Source organism: Oncorhynchus mykiss, chromosome 24 (assembly GCF_013265735.2).
Source record: "Oncorhynchus mykiss isolate Arlee chromosome 24, USDA_OmykA_1.1, whole genome shotgun sequence".
Lineage (NCBI taxonomy): Eukaryota > Metazoa > Chordata > Actinopteri > Salmoniformes > Salmonidae > Oncorhynchus > Oncorhynchus mykiss.
Window position 1 is genome coordinate 34921289 of NC_048588.1, and position 23722 is coordinate 34945010.

At 44.1% G+C, this 23722-nt stretch overlaps 3 protein-coding genes across 3 annotated transcripts; all 3 read right to left on the reverse strand.

The window, feature by feature from the left end:
* Nucleotides 1-416: 416 nt before the first annotated feature.
* On the reverse strand, nt 417-3994 carry LOC118944049 (extracellular calcium-sensing receptor-like). Its single transcript, XM_036961578.1, has 6 exons — nt 3876-3994; nt 3487-3775; nt 2313-3125; nt 1931-2158; nt 1528-1651; nt 417-1333 (listed from the first exon to the last, which is right to left on the reverse strand). The coding sequence occupies exons 1-6, from the start codon at nt 3983-3985 to the stop codon at nt 417-419; spliced, it is 2481 nt and encodes an 826-aa protein (XP_036817473.1). The 5' UTR covers nt 3986-3994.
* Nucleotides 3995-5917: 1923 nt separating this feature from the next.
* On the reverse strand, nt 5918-9289 carry LOC110503234 (extracellular calcium-sensing receptor). The gene is made up of 6 exons (XM_021581600.2): nt 9144-9289; nt 8587-8881; nt 7550-8362; nt 7182-7409; nt 6925-7048; nt 5918-6816 (listed from the first exon to the last, which is right to left on the reverse strand). Exons 1-6 carry the CDS (start codon nt 9287-9289, stop codon nt 5918-5920), a joined length of 2505 nt encoding a protein of 834 aa, XP_021437275.2.
* Nucleotides 9290-17400: 8111 nt separating this feature from the next.
* On the reverse strand, nt 17401-22980 carry LOC110503235 (extracellular calcium-sensing receptor-like). The gene is made up of 6 exons (XM_021581601.2): nt 22744-22980; nt 21418-21703; nt 20457-21263; nt 18976-19206; nt 18710-18833; nt 17401-18577 (listed from the first exon to the last, which is right to left on the reverse strand). Exons 1-6 carry the CDS (start codon nt 22953-22955, stop codon nt 17664-17666), a joined length of 2574 nt encoding a protein of 857 aa, XP_021437276.2. The 5' UTR covers nt 22956-22980; the 3' UTR covers nt 17401-17663.
* Between the last annotated feature and the right edge of the window lie 742 nt (nt 22981-23722).

Sequence of the window (23722 nt, forward strand, 5' to 3'; positions counted from 1 at the left end):
TGTCTGTCTGTCTGTCTGTCTGTCTGTCTGTCTGTCTGTCTGTCTGTCTGTCTGTCTGTCTGTCTGTCTGTCTGTCTGTCCGTCCGTCCGTCCGTCCGTCTGTCCGTCTGTCTGTCTGTCTGTCTGTCTGTCTGCCCTGTGTTTTCTTGCACACAATAACTTATTGAGACTGCCTGTCTATCTTTGACAATGTCCTAATGTTCATGTTTCAATATCTATTATTTCACAAAAGGTTTTTGTTGATTGTGATTTATTTAAATACACACAACACTGAAAGCACTAAACACTAAACAGTTAGTGATTTATATTATTTTAACAAGGTTCAAACATGCAGCAGTTGTTGTCCTCACAGTTTACTACAGAACATTTGAAAAACAGTATATCAATTAGTAGGCCCAAACATTTTCTAAAATATGTTAATGACGTATATCATTGGATGTTTTCCCCATCATATGTTTCTTGGTGTTTTGCTCTGGCCTCAGCAAAATAATGAAACATTTAGGGGCAAATATACAGAAAAGTAAACCAAAACTAGAGGCCAGAATAGCAAAGATCTCCACAGCTACAGTGAACTTCCCAGGAGAGCTGACATAAGCTGGGATAAAGGTGATCCAGACTGCACAGAATATGAGCATGCTGAAGGTGATGAATTTGGCCTCATTGAAGTTGTCAGGCAGCTTTCGAGCCAGAAAAGCCAGCACAAAGCACAAGAGAGACAGGAGTCCTATATAACCCAACACAGCCCAGAAACCAATAGCTGAACCCACATCACACTCTAGAATGATCTTTTCCTGATATGTTTTCATATTCTTGTAGGGGAAAGGAGGGGAGACTGTTAGCCAAAGAGCACAGATCAGGACCTGTATGAGAGTGAAAGCCAGAACACTGAGTCTCTGCTGTGGGGGACCAAACCATTTCATGACATTACTGGCTGGAAGTGTAGCCCTGAAGGCCATCAACACCACTATTGTTTTTCCCAGAACACAAGAGATGCAGAGGACGAAGGTGATCCCAAACGCTGTGTGACGCAGCATACAGGACCACTCAGAGGGCCGACCAATGAAAGTAAGAGAACACAGAAAACACAGAGTCAAGGAGAAGAGCAGCAGGAAGCTCAGCTCAGAGTTGTTGGCCCTGACGATGGGGGTCTCTCTGTAACAGTAGAAAATGAATGATGTCATCACAGTAAGAAACACCCCTAGCAATGAAAACAAGGCCAGCAGTGTCCCCATGATTTCCTCATAAGATAAGAATTCAAATTCTTTCGGGCGGCAGGAATCTCTGTACTTGTTGGACCAGTATTCCAGCTGGCACCTCATACATTCGATGGAATCTGAAGTTAGATTTTAAAAAAAACAACAGTCAGACTCCACTTTTACATTCGTAAAGCAATTACATACTAAGATCGATGTCTGAAATATGACATTATTTAAAATGTTTGTTTTTTTAGGAGTGTGCCTCTGGGACCTGTGTCGATTTCTGAGTGACTGTTTCAGTGAGCCGTAATGCTGTGTGTTTGCTCATCACCTGTAGCGTTGCTGATCTCTCCGTCTGAACATGGCACACAGTCAAAACAGCATACGGGCTTTCCTTTCTGCACAGCCTTACGAGTGCCTGGGGGACAGCTCTCACTGCACACTGACACAGGTATCTTTAGGGGACAGAGAGCAGACACGGTTTAACTGTAAATGTTACATGTTTTACTCCAGCAGGGTTTGTTACAGTTTTCACTGCACACTGACACAGGCACCTGATACACAGAAAACAGCGAAAACAGTGTAATGACAGAATCATGTTTTTAATTTACTTGTGTACACTTAGATCCTAAAATGTATTTTGACCTATAATTTGAAGAATACAGATAGTTTTATATTCTCTGTAGAATAAATATGTATATAGAGAGAGATGTTTGAGTGACTAAGAGCCTCACCATTTTACTACGTCCTCTCCATATGACACTGACGTTATTCATCGTGAACTGGTGGCCTTTTGGCAGTGCGGCATCATAGGTACCGACGGTGACTCCATCCATGGTGCCTGGGTTAGTGGTTTGTAAGTTAACCAGTTCGTATCTAGCCGGTGAGTCTCCGTTACCGTCGAAAAACACTCTCTCCCCCTCCTCTGTTGTGAAATTCACTGTTTGAAGGTAATGCAAAACCTTTTGTGGTTTTTAGGGGGGAAGAAATTACAAAAAATAGTTCAGCTACTAAAAAAGTTGAAGAAAAAAAACGCATAATCTCTCATCAGTGTATTTGTTAATGATACGTAACGTGTGACAATGAAAACTAGTGAATTCTCTGGTTCCTGCTCACCTGCCAGGGCTGTATGCGTGTGGGTTGAGCACAGCTCCCGTTAGAGAAGGGTCCCCGGCTCTCCTCACATGTCAACAGGTTGTGGAGGGCGTGAGCTACAGCATACACAGACTTATACACGTTATTAGTGAATGTGAACTCGGACACATCTGTGAATGTGTTCTGCACGTCTCTTAAACTCTCAGAGCCGTTGCATGGCTTCCTCTTAGGTTCTGTAGTCATATTGAGTGAGCAGTCGAACACAATCTCCCAGAAATCCCTGAGAAACATGCTGTCGGGGAAGTGAGAAGGGTGGACGTCCTTCAGATGCTCTCCCAGCCCAGGGATGTGAGCCCTGGTCACCGTGAAGCCTATGGCGCCCAGCAGGGCGCTGTGTCCCTCGATGGCAGTGAGAGAAGGGTCTGTGATCCATGCATCGCTGCCGATCCACTGCAGTCCTGTGATATTGTGCCTGTAGAGCTCACTCACCAGAACCTTGATCTCCCTGTGGGTCATGAAGGCCATGATGACCTTTGAACTGGACTGTTTAATAATCTCTACTATCCTGAGAATCTCATGGCGCGGACCTGTCTGCTCAAATGCCTCAGAGTATTCTATACACACTCCCTCCTCCTGTGCAGCTAGCATGAAGGTGGCTAGGCCTCTATTCCCGTAGTCATTATCACTGCTTATTGCACCCACCCAGCTCCAGCCAAAGTGCTTGACCAGTTGGGCCAAGGCTCTGCTCTGGTAGAAGTCACTGGGGATGGTTCTGAAGAAGGAAGGGAACTCCTTTCTGTTACTCAGACACCCACAGGTGGCGAAGTGGCTGATCTGTTTAAGTGAGGGTCACAAAAGACAGTTTGTGACATTAGTGACAAAATATCACACCACTTCTGAAAATGACAGCACATTGCATCACAGCACTTCTGAATATGACAGCACTTCTGAATATGACAGCACTTCTGAATATCACAACACTTCTGAATATCACAGCACTTCTAAATATGGCAGCACTTCTGAATATCACAGCACTTCTGAATGTGACAGCACTTCTGAATATCACAGACTAGATTATGCTGTAGATACTTGTGCATTTGATTTAAAAGCTATGTGAAGTAGTAATTTGTTCATGCTGACATTGCATTTACTAGGCAGTTTATGTTGTTCAATGTATGTTCATTTTGTATCTTACCACTGGTATTTGAAACCTCCCAACCATCTGTGCCATTCCGATAGTAGGTGTTGATCCAGAATGCCCAAGGATGGCCTGGACTGTGTCCGATTCAGTGCAGTTGTTGTCATGGATTATGCTCTTCTGTCCGTTCACCAGAGCCATTGCAGCTCTCAGTATATCCATAGTGCCACAGTGATTGTAGATTTTGTATCCAAGCTTAATGCCTGGAAGAATTTCATAGTTTCTGTTGATCTCCTCAATTGCAAAGATCATTGTTTGAGCAAACTGGAATTCTCTGAAATTATAACTAAAAAAATGTGTAGTTAGAAATGATTTAATACACTTTAAACTTCAAATAAATAAAAACAACAACGTTTGAAACAAATTAACATGATGAATATACCTACTTTATGCATCTACGAATTTTAGGGATTGTCTGAAATGTGTCTATGACCCCATCTTGTTCGGTGCGGAACGAGAAGATGCCTCCGATGACAAGGTCCCCGTCCTTGGCCATGTCTGGCAGCTCTGCCCTGCTCTGCAACCTGCACACAGGCTCTCCCTCCCCCATCACCACCACCAGCAGCACCGACAGGACCAGCTCCAGCTGTGGCATGGCTCCTGGCTCTGTAGTGCAGTCAGGGCTCTTAGACTCTACAGTTCCCGGCCTCAGCCCATATATAGCCCCTGGCCCCCCCGCCCCTGCAGCAGGGTTAGCTGCTATGGCTCCATCCCTGGTGTGGCTCCTGGAGGAGGAAGGTCTCAGGAGAACAGGGGACACTCAACCAAACAAGGAATCAAAGACACGTTGAGATTCTGTCTTATTGTGATCAGGATGTTGTTTTTGGTACTCTCTCTGAATGTTGGGAAGGTGGCATGGTACTCTGGTTGTTGGGAAGGTGGCATGGTACTCTCTCTGGTTGTTGGGAAGGTGGCATGGTACTCTCTCTGGTTGTTGGGAAGGTGGTATGGTACTCTCTCTGGTTGTTGGGAAGGTGGCATGGTACTATGGTTGTTGGTAAGGTGGCATGGTACTCTGGTTGTTGGGAAGGTGGCATGGTACTCTGGTTGTTGAGAAGGTTTGCATGGTACTCTGGTTGTTGGGAAGGTGGCATGGTACTCTGGTTGTTGAGAAGGTTAGCATGGTACTCTGGTTGGTGGAAAGGTGGCATGGTACTCTCTCTGGTTGTTGGGAAGGTGGCATGGTACTATGGTTGTTGGGAAGGTGGCATGGTACTCTCTGGTTGTTGGGAAGGTGGCATGGTACTATGGTTGTTGGGAAGGTGGCATGGTACTCTCTCTGGTTGTTGGGAAGGTGGCATGGTACTCTCTCTGGTTGTTGGGAAGGTGGTATGATACTATGGTTGTTGGGAAGGTGGCATGGTACTATGGTTGTTGGGAAGTTGGGAAGATGGCATGGCAATCTTGTTGTTGGGAAGGTGGCATGGTACTATGGTTGTTGGGAAGGTGGAATGGTACTCTCTCTGGTTGTTGGGAAGGTGGCATTGTACTCTCTCTGGTTGTTGGGAAGGTGGCATGGTACTCTGGTTGTTGGGAAGGTGGCATGGTACTATGGTTGTTGGGAAGGTGGCATGGTACTCTTATTGTTGGGAAGGTGGCATGGTACTCTCTCTGGTTGTTGGGAAGGTGGCATGGTACTCTCTCTTGTTGTTGGGGAGGTGGCATGGTACTCTCTCTGGTTGTTGGGAAGGTGGCATGGTACTCTGGTTGTTGGGAAGGTGGCATGGTACTCTGGTTGTTGGGAAGGTGGCATGGTACTCTCTCTGGTTGTTGGGAAGGTGGCATGGTACTCTGGTTGTTGGGAAGGTGGCATGGTACTCTGGTTGTTGGGAAGGTGGCATGGTACTCTCTCTGGTTGTTGGGAAGGTGGCATGGTACTCTCTCTGGTTGTTGGGAAGGTGGCATGGTACTCTCTCTTGTTGTTGGGAAGGTGGCATGGTACTACGGTTGTTGGGAAGGTGGCATGGTAATCTGGTTGTTTGGAAGGTTGGCATGGTAATCTGGTTGTTGGGAAGGTGGCATGGTAATCTGGTTGTTGGGAAGGTGGCATGGTAATCTGGTTGTTGGGAAGGTGGCATGGTAATCTGGTTGTTGGGAAGGTTAGCAGGGTACTTTCTCTTGTTGTTGAGAAAATTAGCATGGTACTCTCTCTTGTTGTTGAGAAGGTTAGCATGGTATTCAGGTTATATACCTCATTCACTACATTTTAGCCATACTCTGACATAAAAACAAATTCTGTTGAATTGGACTTAGTTCATAATCAAAAAAACAACCAATTCAATTTCTCGTTATACATGGTTTATTTTCAACATTTAAACGTTCAAACCTGAAATAATTAAAATGTAAAATGAAGTACATTATCATGACAAACATGACTAAACAATATATATATATATATATATATATATAACGTTCATGCTGATTTTGTTTACATTTTTCCCATCATCAACTTTTTAGTGTTTTTCTCTGGTTTCATTAAAATTATATAACATTTAGGTGCAAATATACAGAAAAGTAAACCAAAACTAGAGGCCAGAATAGCAAAGATCTCCACAGCTACAGTGAACTTCCCAGGAGAGCTGACATAAGCTGGGATAAAGGTGATCCAGACTGCACAGAATATGAGCATGCTGAAGGTGATGAATTTGGCCTCATTGAAGTTATCAGGCAGCTTTCGAGCCAGAAAAGCCAACACAAAGCACAAGAGAGACAGGAGTCCTATATAGCCCAACACAGCCCAGAAACCAATAACTGAACCCACATCACACTCAAGAATGATCTTTTCCTTGTAGGTAGTGAGGTTTTTAATGGGGAAGGGAGGGGACAGGACCAACCACAGAGTGCATATCAAAGCCTGGACAAACGTGAAGGACACTACTGTCAATCTCTGCTGTGGAGGACCAAACCATTTCATGACATTGCTGGCTGGAAGCGTAGCCCTGAAGGCCATCAACACCACTATTGTTTTCCCCAGAACACAAGAGATGCAGAGGACGAAGGTGATCCCAAACGCTGTGTGACGCAGCATACAGGACCATTCAGAGGGCCGGCCAATGAAAGTAAGAGAACACAGAAAACACAGAGCCAAGGAGAAGAGCAGCAGGAAGCTCAGCTCAGAGTTGTTGGCCCTGACGATGGGGGTTTTCTTGTATCTGAAGAAAATAAATGCCACAATACTCGTCATACATGTTCCTAACAGGGAGACAGCAGTCAGCAACACTCCCATGATTTCTTCATAGGAGAGAAATTCTATTTCCTTCTTTTCACACACATCCCTCTTCTTATTGGTCCAAAACTCAGGATGACATTGATCACAGGTGACAGAATCTATAAAAAAAACAAAAGGAATGTAATTTGTTTTAGAAATTTTTCATTCCAGGACAACTGTGTAGGTTGGTTTATTTCTCTTATCACTGTTTGACTGATTGTTACTACCTGTGTTATTGCTGATTTCTCCCTCTGCACATTGGATACAGTCATAACAGCATACAGGCTTTCCTTTCTGCACAGCCTTACGAGTACCTGGGGGACAGCTGTCACTGCACACTGACACAGGCACCTGTAATAAAACATTTAAAAAAGCATTGCTGGTTTACATTAGAGAACATGGTGACACAATCCACTACTCTGTGTACAGTTACAGATGCTAGCCTGCAACACATAGCGTGTATTTGACATTCAATTATTCGCACCAGCTTTGCATTCTGTGTCCACACTAAGGAGCTGTTGTTGATGGTGAGTTGCCTGTCTGCAGGTAGGGAGGCATCGTAAAGACCCACGGTAACAAACTCCACACTGCCGTCCTCTTTCGGCTGCCAGTTGATGATGTCATACTTGGCAGTAACGTCCCCTTTCTCGTTGAAATACACCTCCTCCCCTTCCTTTGTCTTGAAACGCACATTTTTTATGTGCTCGAGAATCTAAGGAGACATAACAATAACAGTAATAATATTAAAATAGCAGGAATATTCACAACCCAGCTTTTTTTTGTAGTTTGAACTGAAATGTCTGACATATGAAGATCTGAGTTACACTTCCTAACGTGTGCTTATCAACTCACTGTCTGTGGATCAGGCTGTGTCTTGTTGCCACACGTCTCCCCACAGCCCCAAACGTTATGGAGGGCATGGGCCACAGCCAGAACACCTTTATAGACATTATTAAAGATGGCCATTAGAGACAGATCAGTGAAGATGTTCTGCAACCCAGACAGATTCTCCCTGCCTGTACACTCTCGCTGAGACTGACCCGTCTCGGACTCTGAGCTCTCACCCTGCCTGAAGCGACAGTCAAACAAAGCCTGCCAGAACTCAGTGAACATGCTGCTGTCAATGCCGGCAGATTTAAGTGGCCTCACGTCCAGGATGAACTCTCCCAGCCCTGTGACATGGGCTTTGGCGATGGACAGGCCTATGGCTCCGTTTAGGATGTGGTGGGCATCCACCCTGGCGATGTAGGAGTCAATGATCCATCCCTCGGAGCCCACCCACTGGTAGCCTGTCAGATTGTAGAGGGCAAATTGCCTCACCAGCAAGTCTAGGTCCAGGAAGGAGAGGAAGGCAACAATGACCTTGGATTTGGACGTCTTGATGCTCTCTATGACCCTCTGCAGCTTCTCCTCAGGGTCTGTCCTGAAGAAGGCCACAGAGTACTCCAGACAGATCCCCAGCTGCTCTGCTGTCTCAATGAACGTGGCCATGCCGTTATTTCCATAGTCGTCGTTGGTTCGGATGGCGCCCACCCAAGTCCATCCAAAGTGCTTGACCAGCTGGGCCAGGGCTCTGCTCTGGTAGCGGTCACTGGGGATCGTTCTGAAGAAGGAGGGGTATTTGACTTTATCACTCAGACACCCACATGTGGCAAAGTGGCTGATCTGAGGAAATAAATTGTACAGGAGTCACAATAGACAACCAATTAGGACATACAACTATCTATCAACAGTATAAGAATAGACAACACTTCCAAATAATACTATTTAGGGGGAAAGCATTTTTCAAAAAGTTTTTAATGACTACCAATGAGCATGTTTTGAGTTAATGTATAGAACATCTTAATTCACTGATACCCTCTTGACTCCTAACCTTGCCCTCTGCCTACCATCGGGATATGGAAGGGACCGAGGACGGTAGCAGTGGCCATGCTGGGTGAGGAGGAGTCCTCCCCCATGATGGCCTGAACCTGGGCTGGTCTGGAGCAACCTGAACCCTCTGTGGATGTCTCCTGGTTCCCGTTAGCCAGCGCCAGGGCCACCCTCACCCCTCTGGCTATGGAGCCACATGAGTCATAGATCTTATAGCCTAGAGAGACACCGGGCAACAGGGATGTGCTGTTGTTGATCTCCTCTATGGCAAACAGCATAGCCTGGGTAAACTGGAACGCTCTGAAATTCAGACTGGTTCCAACACGACAGTTAATGTCAGGGTTTGGGGTTCAAATGTTCCCTGACTAAAATGCACAATATTTTCGAAAAAAATATTTTGTAAGAAATTATTCTAGAGATACATTATTGAAACCGATAATTGTTGATAACCATAGTAAAAAAAAAAATAAGGAATTAGCTGTTTTCTTAATATGTATGTTGTTCTTAAAACTTGCCCATAGTATTTTCCCTGATTTTCAATATTATGCCAACCTTATTCCTGCCAGTAGTTTACCTGGTGCACTGCAGAGGTGGTGGGCTCTGTGTGTAGTTCAGCTCTCTGTTCTGCCAGCTGCTGTGGAATGAGAAGATGCCTCCCAGAATGATGTCTCCGTCCTTGGCCAGCTGTGGGTACTCTGGACCTCCTCTCCGCCTGCACATCACCAGGCCCTCTGGCTCTGCCTTGGATAGAGCAGCCACCAGAACCAGCTGTAGCATCGCCCAGCCCTGCTCTGGCCACCTATGTGTGGACAGCATACCTGACACTGCTAGGCTTCTGTAGTATGCTAGGCTGGCATTACAGGTGCCCAACAAAGGGATGGCAGTGCTGAAACTGATATTTATACGGTGTCACACTCCACCAGGGAACGAGCACCATTGGGCATCAGTGAGGGAGGTGCTGCATTGTGTCATGATAACAACACTGTATTGATTACCGGAAAATTACTGGCATGTTTAGTGTGGAGTTGTTTCAGGAAGGTCATTCCAAGGATGATTATGACACTGTATTGATTAGTAGAAAATGACTGGCATGATTAGTGTGGAATTGTTTTAAGAAGGTCATTCCAAGGATGATTATGACACTGTATTGATTAGTAGAAAATGACTGGCATGATTAGTGTGGAATTGTTTTAAGAAGGTCATTCCAAGGATGATTATGACACTGTATTGATTAGTAGAAAATGACTGGCATAATTAGTGTGGAATTGTTTTAAGAAGGTCATTCCAAGGATGATTATGACACTGTATTGATTAGTAGAAAATGACTAGCATAATTAGTGTGGAATTGTTTTAAGAAGGTCATACCAAGGATCATTTTGCTATTTGATTTTGAATTTTAAGACCTCTTGAAGTAACAAAAAAATATCCCCCCAAAATATTTGATGAAACATTGAATTTGGCCTTACTGTTAGTAGCCCATACAAATGCATTGAATAACATATTCACTACATGGAACAATAGATAGTCCCCCCCAAAAAAATCTAAAGGAAGTTTGTTCTGAAGTGTCTGTCTTATATCTGCCAGATATGAGAAAGATCAGGAAATGTAACAATATATTTTTCGCACTTAATGGTCTCCATGTAACGTAACAAAATGTGGAAAAAGTCAAGGGGTCTGAATATTTTCCGAATGCATTGAATTTGGAAATGATTCAGACCCCTTGAATTTTTACACATTTTGTTACGTTACAGCCGAATTCTAAAATTGATTCCTAATTCCCCCTCATCAATCTACACAATACCCCATATCGACAAAGCAAAAAAAGGAAACATTTTTTGTTGTTGAAATTTCTTACAAAAAAATGATAATAATATCACATTTACATAATTATTCAAACCCTTTACTTGGTACTTTGGCAGTGATTACAGCCTTGAGTCCTCTTGGGTATGAGGCTACAAGCTTGGTACACCTGTATTTGGGGAGTTTATCCCATTCTTCTCTCAAGCTCTGTCAGGTTGGATGGGGAGCATTGCAGCACAGGTATTTTCAGAGATGTTCGATTGTGTTCAAGTCCTGGCTCTGGTTGGGGCACTCAAGGACATTCAGAGGCTTGTCCCGAAGCCACTACTGCGTTGTATTGGCTGTGTGCTTAGGGTTGTTGTCCTGTTGGAAGGTGAACCTTTGCCCCAGTATGGAGTCCTGAGTGCTCTGGTCAGGTTTACATCAAGGATCTTTCTGTACTTTGCTCTGTTCATCTTTCCCTCAGTCGTGACTAGTCTCCCAATCCTTGCCGCTGAAAAACATCCCCACAGCATGATGCTGCCACCACCACCATGCTTCACTGTAGGGATGGTGCGAGGTTTCCTCTTCGACATGAGTCTGACACCTGGCTTTCAGGTCAAAGAGTTCAATATTGGTTTCATCAGACCAGAGAATCTTGTTTCTCATGGTCTGAAAGTCCTTTAGGTGCCTTTTGGCAAACTCCAAGTGGGCTGTGATGTGCCTTTAACTGAAGAGTGGCTTCCGTCTGGCAACTCTACCATAAAGGCCTGATTGGTAGAGTGCTGCAGAGATTATTGTCCTTCTGGAAGGTTCACCAATCTCCACAGAGGAACTCTGGAGCTCTGTCATAGTGACCATTAAGTTCTTAGTCAACTCTCTGACCAAGGCCCTTCTCCCACGATTGCTCAGTTTGGCCAGGAGGCCAGCTCTAGGAATAGTCTTGGTGCTTCAAAACTTCTTCAATTTAAGAATGATGGAGGTCACTGTGTTCTTGGGGACCTTCAATGCTGCAGAAATGTTTTGGTGCCCTTCCCCATATCCGTGCCTCGACACAATCCTGTCTCAGAGCTCTATGTATAATGCCTTCGACTTCATGGCTTGGTTTTTGTTAAGATTTATTTATTTTTTTATTTATTTATTTTTTCAACTTTATTTAACTTATTTGGGACTGGGGGCAGTATTGAGTAGCTTGGATAAATAAGGTGCCCAGAGTAAACTGCCTGCTACTCAGGCCCAGTTGCTAATATATGCATATTATTATGCATGAAACTCTGAAGTTTCTAAAACTGCTTGAATGATATCTGTCAGTATAACAGAACTCATACGGCAGGCAAAAACCCGAGAAAAAATCCAACCAGGAAGTGGGAAATCTGAGGTGTAGTTTTCAAGTCATTGCCTATCGAATATACAGTGTCTATGGGGTGATATGTTGCACTTCCAAAGGCTTCCACTACATGTCAACAGTCTTTAGAACCTTGTTTGATGCTTCTACTGTGAAGGAGGGGGGAATAAGAGCTGATTGAGTCAGGTCACTGCCAGAGTGCCATGAGCTGATCATGCGCGCTCACGTGGGAGCGACCTGCGTTCCATCCCATTTCTACAGACGAAAGAATTCTCCGGTGGGAACATTATTGAAGATTTATGTTAAAAACATCCTACATATTGATTCTGTACATCGTTTGACATGTTTCTACGAACTGTAATATGACTTTTTGTCTGAACTTTCGCCTGGACTTGCCCGAGCCTCGTGAGTTTGTATTGTGTACTAAACACGCAAACAAAATGGAGGTATTTGGACATAAAGGACTTTTTCAAACAAATCAAACATTTATTGTGGAACTGGGATTCCTGGGAGTGCATTCTGATGAAGATCATCACAGATAAGTTAATATTTATAATGCTATTTCTGACTTCTGTTGACTCCACAACATGGCGGATATCTGTATGGCTTGTTTTGTTGTCTGAGTGCCGTACTCAGATTATTGCATGGTGTGCTTTTTCGGTAAAGCTTTCTTGAAATCAGACACAGAGGTTGCATTAAGGAGATGTTTATCTAAACTTCCCTAACACTTGTATTTTCATCAACATTTATAATGAGTATTTCTGTAAATTGATCTGGCTCTCTGCAAAATCACCGGATGTTTTGGAAACAAAACATTACTGAACGTAACGCGCCAATGTAAACTGAGATTGTTGGATAAAAATATGAACTTTATCAAACAAAACGTGTATGTTTTGTTTGATAAAGTTCATATTTTTATCCAAAAATCTCATTATAAATGTTGATGAAAATACAAGTGTTAGGGAAGTTTAGATAAACATCTCCTTAATGCAACCTCTGTGTCTGATTTCAAGAAAGCTTTACCGAAAAAGCACACCATGCAATAATCTGAGTACGGCACTCAGACAACAAAACAAGCCATACAGATATCCGCCATGTTGTGAAGTCCTATGACATCAAAACATACAGGTTAGTGATGAATTTTATCTCTATTTGTGCTTTTTGTGACTCCTCTCTTTGGCTGGAAAAATGGCTGTTTTTCTGTGACTAGGTAGTGACGTAACATAATTGCTTGCCATGCTTTCATCGTAAAGCCTTTTTGAAATTGGATACTGTGGCTGGATTTACAATGAGTTCATCTTTTTTTTTTTTTTTTAATTTTACCCCTTTTTCTCCCTAATTTCGTAGTATCCAATTGTTGTAGTAGCTACTATCTTGTCTCATCGCTACAACTCCCGTACGGGCTCGGGAGAGACGAAGGTTGAAAGTCATGCGTCCTCCGATACACAACCAACCAAGCCGCTGCTTCTTTAACACAGCGCACATCCAACCCGGAAGCCAGCCGCACCAATGCGCCGGAGGAAACACCGTGCTAGCGTACACTGCGCCCAGCCCGCCACAGGAGTCGCTGGTGCGCGATGAGACAAGGACACCCCTACCGACCAAGCCCTCCCTAACCCGGGCGACGCTAGGCCAATTGTGCGTCGCCCCACGGACCTCCCGGTCGCGGCCGGTTACGACAGAGCCTGGGCGCGAACCCAGGACTCTGATGGCACAGCTGGCGCTGCAGTACAGCGCCCTTAACCACTGCGCCACCCGGGAGGCCCGAGTTCATCTTTAAAATGGTGTAAAATACTTCTATGTTTGAGGACTTTTAATTATGGGATTTCTGTTGTTTTGAATTTGGCGCCCTGAAATTTCACTGGCTGTTGGCGAGGTGGGACACTAACATCCCACATATTCCTGAGAGGTTTATTTAACTTCTCTAGAGTAGGGGGCAGCATTCGGAATTTTGGATGAAAAGCATGCCCAAATTAAACGGCCTGCTACTTGGGCCCAGAAGATTTGATATGCATATAACTGGTAGATTTGGATAGAAAACACTCTAAAGTTTCCAAAACTGTGATAATAGTGTCTGTGAGTATAACAGAACTGATTTAGCAGGCAAAAACCTGAGAAAAATCCGTTCAGGAAGTAGTTTTTTTTGTTGGTTTTGTAGTTTTCTATTCAATGCCATTACAGTATCCATTGACTTAGGACTCCATTTGCAGTTCCTATGTATTCCACTAGATGTCAACAGTCTTTAGAAATCGTTTCAGGCTTGTATTCTTATGAATGAGTGAGTAAGACCAGTCTGAACGTGTGGACCCTACCGTGTCGCAGAGCTTTTTCAGCCGCATGTGCATTTCTTGTTTACCTTTTATATTGACAACGTTATTGTCTGGTTGAAATATTATAGATCATTTAGGCTAAAAAACAACCTGAGGCTTGATTATAAACATTGTTTTACATGTTTAATGAACTTTACGGATACAATTTGGCAATCTCACTGGATGTTGGCAATCTCACTGGATGTTGGCCATATGGGACTCTAGCGTCCCACGTACCCTAGAGAGGTTAACCAGGTAGGCTAGTTGAGAACAAGTTCTCATTTACAACTGCGACCTGGCCAAGATAAAGCAAAGCAGTATGACAAAGACAACAACACAGAGTTACACATGGAAAAAACAATAAACAAGTCAATGACACAGTAGAAAAAAAAGAAAGTCTATATACAGTGTGTGCAAAACGCACGAGGAGGTAAGGCAATAAATAGGCCATAGGAGCGAATAATTACAATTTAGCAGACTAACACTGGAGTGATAAATGAACAGATGATGATGTGGAAATAGAGATACTGGTGAGCAAAAGAGCAGAAACGTACATTTAAACAGTATGTGGGATGAGGTAGGTAGATTGTGTGGGCTATTTATAGATGGACTATGTACAGCTGCAGCGATCCGTTAGCTGCTCAGATAGCTGATGTTTAAAGTTGGTGAGGGAAATAAAAATCTCCAACTTCAGCGATTTTTGCAATTCGTTCAAGTCACTGGCAGCAGAGAATTGGAAGGAAAGGCAGCCAAATGGGGTGCTGGCTTTGGGGAATAATCAGTGAGATATACCTGCTGGAATGTATGCTATGGTTATCGTGACCAGTGATCTGAGATAAGGCAGAGCTTTACCTAGCATAGACTTATAGATGACCTGGAGCCAGTGGGTCTGGCGAAGAATATGTAGCGAGGGCCAGCCGACAGGTCGCAGTGGTGGGTTGTATAAGGTGATTTGGTAACAAAACGGATTGCACTGTGATAGACTGCATCCAGTTTGCTGAGTAGAGTATTGGAAGCTATTTTGTAGATGTCATCGCCGAAGTCGAGGATCTGTAGTATAGTCAGTTTTACTAGGGTAAGTTTGGCGTAAGTAAGGCTTTGTTGCGAAATAGGCCGATTCTAGATTTGATTTTGGATTGGAGATGTTTAATATGAGTCTGGAAGGAGAGTTTACAGTCTAACCAGACACCTAGGTATTTATTGTTATCCACATATTCTAGGTCGGAACCGTCCAGGGTGGTGATGCTAGTCGGGCGGGCGGGTGCGGGCAGCGAACGGTTGAAAAGCATGCATTTGGTTTTACTACCTTTTCAAAGCAGTTGGAGGCCAAGGAAGGAGTGTTGTATAGCATTGAAGCTCGTTTGGAGGGTAGTTAGCACAGTGTCCAAGGAAGGGCCAGAAGTATACAGAATGGTGTCGTCTGCGTAGAGGTGCATCAGGGAATCTCCTGCAGCGGGAGCGACATCATTGATATATATAGAGAAAAGAGTTGGCCTGAGAATTGAACCCTGTGGTACCCCAATAGAGACTGCCAGAGGTCCGGACAACATGCCCTCCGATTTGACACACCGAAGCCTGTCTGTAAAGTAGTTGGTGAACCAGGCAAGGCAGTCATGAGAAAAAACAAGGATATTGATTCTGCAGACTAGAATTTGGTGATTGACAGAGTCGAAAGCCTTGGCCAGGTCAATGAAAATGGCTGCACAGTTCTGTCTTTTATCGATGGCAGTTAATATATCGTTTAGTACCTTGAGCGTGGCGAAGGTGCACCCGTGATCGGCTCGGAAACCGGATTGCACAGCCGAGAAGGTAAGGTGGGATTCTAAATGGTCAGTGATCTGTTTATTAATTTGGCTTTAAAAGACCTTAGATAGGCAGGGCAGGATGGATATAGGTCTGTAACAGTTTGGGTCTAGGGTGTCACCCCCTTTGAAGAGGGGGATGACCGCGGCAGCTTTCCAATCTTTAGGGAACTCGGACGATACGAAAGAGAGGTTGCACAAGCTGGTAATAGGGGTTGCAACAATGGCGGCGGATAGTTTTAGAAAGAGAGGGTCCAGATTGTCTGACCTAGCTAATTTGTTCTAGTCCAGGTTTTGCAGCTCTTTCAGAACATCTTCTATCTGGATTTGGGTGAAGGAGAAGCTGGGGAGGCTTGGGCGAGTAGCTGCAGGGGGGCGGAGCTGTTGCCCGGGGTTGGTTGTAGCCAGGAGGAAGGCATGGCCAGCTGTAGAGAAATGCTTATTGAAATTTTCGATTTTCATGGATTTATCGGTGGTGACCGTGTTACCTAGCCTCAATATCCTTCCAGGATATTTCTGCTCTCCTGCGTCTGACTTCACTGCCACCAGCTCCGCAAACCTTACAGTGGAAGGCTACCTGAAACGTTTGACCCAAGTTAAATAATTTATAGGCAATGCTACCAACTACTAATTGAGTGTATGTAAACTTCTGAACCACTGGGAATGTTATGAAAGAAATAAAAGCTGAAATAAATAATTCTCTACTTTTAGTCTGACATTTCACATTCTTAAACTAAAGTGGTGATCCTAACTGACCCAAGGCAGGGAATTTTTAGTAGGATTAAGTGTCAGGAATTGTGAAAAACTGAGTTTAAATTTATTCAGCTAAGGTTTATGTAAACTTCCGACCTAAACTGTATCCATGTTTAAAATCTAATTAAACATCACTATTATTTTGTAAGAAATGTAAGGTATTTTTGACATGTTTCAATAAAGTTGTCTGAATGTAGAAGCTCATCTTTTGTAGGTATTTTCACTTGGTAATGAGTAATAAGTAATTAAATAGAACTCGAGAACTCGAGAAAGCCTGTGTAACACCTAGTAATTACATTGTACTTATGCAGATATTACATGTATTATGTGGTGTAGTTGTGGGTTTATCCTCTCACTTGGTTGGCAAGGAGGTTCAGCTTGTAACATTAGTTGTAAGGAAGAAATATCATAATCTGGGATGAACAACATTGAAAAAGAGTTCGCATTCACAGGTAGGTAACGAGAGCCTATTGATCCTTCAACATTTGTAATCTCGGACACCCAGCGCATTTGTCCACAAGATATTCCAACCTTGTGACAATTATTACTGAATAGGATGCAGCTGAGAACAAACCACACACTAAATTGGTCAATTAAATGGAAACTTGCCCATTTGTAATATGCATGGTAACAAGCTTTTGTTGTTACACCTCCGTAATTACAAACTGCAGTTACCACCAGTTAAATAGGGTTATTTCAGTGTAACTATACAATTAACCACATTACTTGGTACAGCGTAATTACATATAAGGACCCCTTAAAATGAAGTGTTGCAGCATGATGAGCTCATTGTTTTGGTGTAGTGGTTTAACCTTTTAAAATAACTGGCAGAAGTGATTTAAACATTTTATTCGTTTTCACTGAGTTTCAATGGTTATTATCACAGTTGAGAAGAAATCTCTGAGAAGTTAGCAGAGAAAACCATTATCAGCCATAGTTTCTTGCATATTACACAGGTAAGGATACTAAGATATGAGATGAAACTCACGCGCTATATTATCTAAAAACATTACATTAAACAAAGACTTTATAAACAACACCATCTAACATCAAAACATTTTAAAGTCAGTAATGTAAAAATATATTCAAAAGGTGTTGTAACAAAGTCAAAGTGCTTTTGATGACGTTTTACCCATCAAATGTTTTTTGGTGTTTTTCTCTGGTTTACATAAAATTATGTAGCATTTGGGGAGAAATATACAAAAGAGCATTCCATAACTAGAGGCCAGAATAGCAAAGATCTCCACAGCTACAGTGAACTTCCCAGGAGTGCTGACATAAGCTGGGATAAAGGTGATCCAGACTGCACAGAATATGAGCATGCTGAAGGTGATGAATTTGGCCTCATTGAAGTTATCAGGCAGCTTCCGAGCCAGAAAAGCCAGCACAAAGCACAAGAGAGACAGGAGTCCTATATAGCCCAGCACAGCCCAGAAACCAATAGCTGAACCCACATCACACTCTAGAATGATCTTGTCCTTATATGTCTTCATATTGTTGTATGGGAAAGGAGGGGAGACTGTTAACCAAAGAGCACAGATCAGGACCTGTATGAGAGTGAAAGCCAGAACACTGAGTCTCTGCTGTGGAAGCCCAAACCATTTCATGACATTACTGGCTGGAAGTGTAGCCCTGAAGGCCATCAACACCACTATTGTTTTCCCCAGAACACAAGAGATGCAGAGAACGAAGGTGATCCCAAACGCTGTGTGACGCAGCATACAGGACCATTCAGAGGGCCGGCCAATGAAAGTAAGAGAACACAGAAAACACAGAGTCAAGGAGAAGAGCAGCAGGAAGCTCAGCTCAGAGTTGTTGGCCCTGACTATGGGAGTCTTTCTGTAGTTGAAGAATATCAGTGCTATTGTCATTGTCAGACACCCACCAAACACAGAGAAGGCTACCAGCAGTATACCCATGAGTTCCTTGAAGGTGAGGTATTCAATGCCTTTCAAATGACAATTATTCCTCTCTTCATTTGACTTGTACTCGGGGGGGCATGTTGTACATGTCACTGCATCTGAAAGCATAAACAATTGTATTATGTACAGCGAGTACATCTTTAGATAGACCAGTAAAGTGCTGGCTGAGATTTTTCCCAAAATGAACAGGATGAAGGCTAGCGTAAAGGCTGCGAGTCCTGAGGTCTCACTTGTGGTGTTGCTGAACTCCCCGTCTGCACAGGCGATGCAGTCAAAGCAACAGAAAGGTTTCCCCTTGACGAAGGCCCGGCGTGTACCTGGCAGACAGCTCTCACTGCAGATAGACCTGGGTACCTGGAACACACAGATACCCTTTACGACACTCATATTTAAACACACACAAGTTCACAGTATACTTTAAAGCAAAACTCTTGAAGGAACACATTCACAGTTGTGTTGAATGATTAATAGATGCTTCTCCCCAACAAGTCTTCACCTCAGGCTGATTGTCTGCCCAGACAGCACTCACACCTTCCTTCATCTCAAACCTCTGGCCCTCTGGTTGTGAGGCATCATAGTAGCCGATGGTCTCAAACAAGATGTACCCTGTGCTATCCATCTGCCAGTTGACCAGGGCGTAGCGTGCCGATGGGTCCCCCTGATCATCAAAGAACACCCTCTCACCATGCTTAGTGGTGAAATTCACCTGGGTTAGGTAATGTAACACCTGGAGGAAGGAAATAAAATAAGGGGTGTTGATTTTTTAGCTTTTTACCCCCCCCCCCCCCCCCCCCAATTTCGTTGTATCTAATTGGTAGTTACAGTCCTTGTCTCATCGCTGCAATTCCCGTACGGACTCGGGAGAGGCGAAGGTTGAGAGCAATGCGTCCTCCCCTAACCAAGCTGCACTGCTTCTTGACACACTGCTCGCTTAACCCAGAAGCCAGCCACACCAATGTGTCGGAGGAAACACAGTACACCTGGCGACCGTGTCAGCGTGCATGCGCCCGGCCTGGCAGAGGAGTCTCTAGAGCACAATGGGACAAGGACATACCTGCCAGCAAAACCCTCCCTTAACCCAAACGATTCTGGGCCAATTGTACGTCGTCCCATGGGTTTCCCGATCCCGGCCGGCCGAGACAGAGCCTGGACTCAAACTCAGAATTTCCATTGGCATATCTAGCAAATGCAATGCAGTGCCTTAGACCACTGCGTTACTCGGGAGGCGCAGTGGTATTTTTTTTTTCAGTCTTACGTTCTCTACCCGATCTCGTGTCATAGTCCACAGGTGTAATTTGTTAGCTTAGTAAAGCCACATAGTTGCAGGCTACAGGTGTTATTTGTTAGCTTAGTAAAGCCACAGGCTACAGGTGTTATTTGTTAGCTTAGTAAAGCCACATAGTGGCAGGCTACAGGTGTTATTTGTTAGCTTAGTAAAGCCACAGGCTACAGGTGTTATTTGTTAGCTTAGTAAAGCCACATAGTGGCAGGCTACAGTTGTAATTTGTTAGCTTAGTAAAGCCACATAGTTACAGGCTACAGGTGTAATTTGTTAGCTTAGTAAAGCCACATAGTTGCAGGCTACAGGTGTAATTTGTTAGCTTAGTAAAGCCACATAGTGGCAGGCTACAGGTGTAATTTGTTAGCTTAGTAAAGCCACATAGTTACAGGCTACAGGTGTTATTTGTTAGCTTAGTAAAGCCACATAGTTACAGGCTACAGGTGTTTTTGTTAGCTGATTAAAGCCACATAGTTACAGGCTACAGGTGTTATTGTTAGCTTAGTAAAGCCACATAGTTACAGGCTACAGGTGTTTTTGTTAGCTTAGTAAAGTCACATAGTTACAGGCTACAGGTGTTATTTGTTAGCTTAGTAAAGCCACACAGTTGCAGGCTACAGGTGTTATTTGTTAGCTTAGTAAAGCCACAGGCTACAGGTGTTATTTGTTAGCTTAGTAAAGCCACAGAGTTACTTTACCTGCCACGGCTCTATTTTATCCCTGGCTGCACACGTGTTATCTTGAAAAGGCCCCTTCCCACTCTGACAGGTAGTGAGCAGGTGTAGCGCGTGAGCCACAGCATACACAGCCTTGTAGATGTTGTTGAGCAGACTAGCATCTGACACGTCTGTGTAGCGGGATCCAGTGTCTCTCAGGGATTCCCTCCCTGTGCAGGCTCTGCCCGGGGAGCCAGGAGTCATGCTGCAGCTGAACACGCTCTCCCACAACTCCACCAGACCCCTGTTCCCCAGCTGGGTGGAGGGCCGCCTGTTGGCCAAGAACTCCCCCAGGCCGGGGATGACCGCGTTGGGCACAGCGAAGCCCACCGCCCCCTGGACCACGGCGTAGTTGACATGGGAGGCGATGTAACGGTAGGTGATCCATCCCTCGCTACCCACCCACTGTAACCCCGTCACGTTCTGCAGGTGCAGCTCTTTTATCAGGATTTCCAGGTCTGTGCCGTCTGCAAAGGCCACGATCACCTTGGAGGTGGACTGTTTAATGACGTCCACCACCTTTAGGAACCACTCTCTGGGGTCGGTCCTGTAGATTGCCACTGAGTAGTCGACACACACTCCTTCACTGGAAGCTGCTTTCAGGAAGGTGGCCATGCCATTGTTACCATAGTCACTGTTGGTTCTGATGGCCCCCACCCAAGTCCAGCCAAAGTGTTTGACCAGCTGGGCCAGAGCTCTGCTCTGGTAGTGGTCACTGGGGATGGTTCTGAAGAAGGAAGGGTATTGCTTTCTGTTACTCAGACAAGCACAGGTGGCTGAATGACTGAGCTGGAAAGACAACAAAGACAGACGTTTCTAACACGCTGCTCAAACGTTGCCGTTCTGTTGAAAGTAGCACATTGGGCCACAGCAGTATTTTCACATAGTATCATATCTGCCTTTCACTCTCTCAATACATACAGACATACACTCCCTGACTCACCACTGGTATGTGGAAGGGCCCCATGGTGCGCGCCATGGCTATAGTGGAAGTGGACGTGGTCTCCCCTATGACAGCATGCACGGTGGAGGGCTTGGTGCAGCTCTGTGGCTCCTCCTCATATCCGTTCATCAGAGCCAGGGACGCCCGCACAGACAGGGGGATGCTGGGGCACGAGTCAAAGATCCTGTAGCCCAGAGACAGGCCTGGCAGCAGCTCAGAGCTGTTATTGATCTCCTCTATGGCAAAGATCATAGTTTGGGCATACTGGAGCTCACCTGGGTCCAGCCTGCAGAGAGGACTTCTAGTACTGTCACTTCAGTTTTAGTCAGTGAAAACCCAGCCAGAAACAGACCTATAAAGCATTTAGTCAGTGAAATCCCATCCAGAGACCTATAAAGCATTTAGTCAGTGAAATCCCATCCAGAGCCAGACACCTATAAAGCATTTAGTCAGTGAAAACCCATCCAGACATCTATAAATTATTGAGTTAGTGAAAACCCATCCAGACACCTATAAAGCATTTAGTCAGTGAAAACCCATCCAGAGACCTATAAAGCATTTAGTCAGTGAAAACCCATCCAGACATCTATAAATTATTTAGTCAGTGAAAACCCATCCAGACACCTATAAAGCATTTAGTCAGTGAAATCCAAGCCAGAGACAATAAAGCATTTAGTCAGTGAAATCCAAGACAGAGACAGACCAATAAAACATTTAGTCAGTGAAATCACATCCAGACACCTATAAAGCATTTAGTCAGTGAAACCCCAGCCAGAGACAGACCTATAAAGCATTTAGTCAGTGAAAACCCCAGCCAGAGACAGACCAATAAAGCATTTAGTCAGTGAAACCCCAGCCAGAGACAGACCTATAAAGCATTTAGTCAGTGAAAACCCCAGCCAGAGACAGACCAATAAAGCATTTAGTCAGTGAAACCCCAGCCAGAGACAGACCTATAAAGCATTTAGTCAGTGAAAACCCCAGCCAGAGACAGACCAATAAAGCATTTAGTCAGTGAAACCCCAGCCAGAGACAGACCAATAAAGCATTTAGTCAGTGAAAACCCCAGCCAGAGACAGACCTATAAAGCATTTAGTCAGTGAAAACCCCAGCCAGAAACAGACCTATAAAGCATTTAGTCAGTGAAAACCCCAGCCAGAAACAGACCTATAAAGCATTTAGTCAGTGAAAACCCCAGCCAGAAACAGACAGTTGAACACTTTTTGAATATAATTTCTCTTACACACCTGTGATCATACATGTTTGTCCACGTGAACAGAGACATACGCGTTATGATTCACACCAAACAATTCAACATTTACTTACCCTTCACACTGAATGCTTCCTGGGTTGACCTGCAGAGTTGGATTCACACTGACTGGGTTTTGGTGAAAGGAGAAAATACCTCCTAAGTTGACGTCTCCCTCCTTTGAGAACTGTGACAGTTCTTTTGTTCCATAAGATCTGCACACAGGCTGCCCAGCCTTAGCTGTCACTGTCAGTAGAGTGATCACCAGGAGGTCTGCTAGCTGCAGCATAGCTTTTCACCGAGTCTCTCACCTCTCACCGTCCTGACAATGCTCCATCTGGGCTCCTTTATATATTACCATTAATGATGGGTATGATGCTATAGGAGCTTAGATTTGTTTCAGTGTCTTAGTTTCGACCAATGATGACACTCACTGTGTGATTGACAAAACAGTTGGCCTATTAGGTGTGTTATAAGGGATCCCTAAGAGGTTTTAAGTAAGAGTAGTGCAGTACGGTGTGTCTTTCCCAGAACCAATGGCTCAGTCACTTCTGAATATAGATTCTAGAAGATGAGTACTCTGAAGAATACTTTTTTTTTTTTTTACATGGAGAGTGTTTTGGGAAATCAGACAGTTTCCGGTGAAACTGTAATTCAGGCAGAAATACAATAAAGTTGTTTTTGGATTGTTAGTGAATGGTAGTCATAATTTGTCCCTAGGAAATAACTTATTTCAATCAGTCAACATGTACTGTAGGTTATTTATAATAAGCGGTACCTGGAGAAAATCTGACCCATCTGCAATCAAAATCGATGGCTCTCCCTTCAGGAAATGCATGCAGTATTTTAACTAAACTCTCCATGAAAGATATAAAGAAAAAAAACAAGTGACCCTCCCCTAAACCCAAAACAATAATTAAAACATAAAGTCGATAGCAGAAAACCTGCCTACCATTGATCCTCACAATCCAGGGCCCGGTTTCCCATCAGCGACTGTTTTAACGATGCATCTTTCCTAAAACAGCCGAAGACTTAACATGCGTTTCCCCAAACATT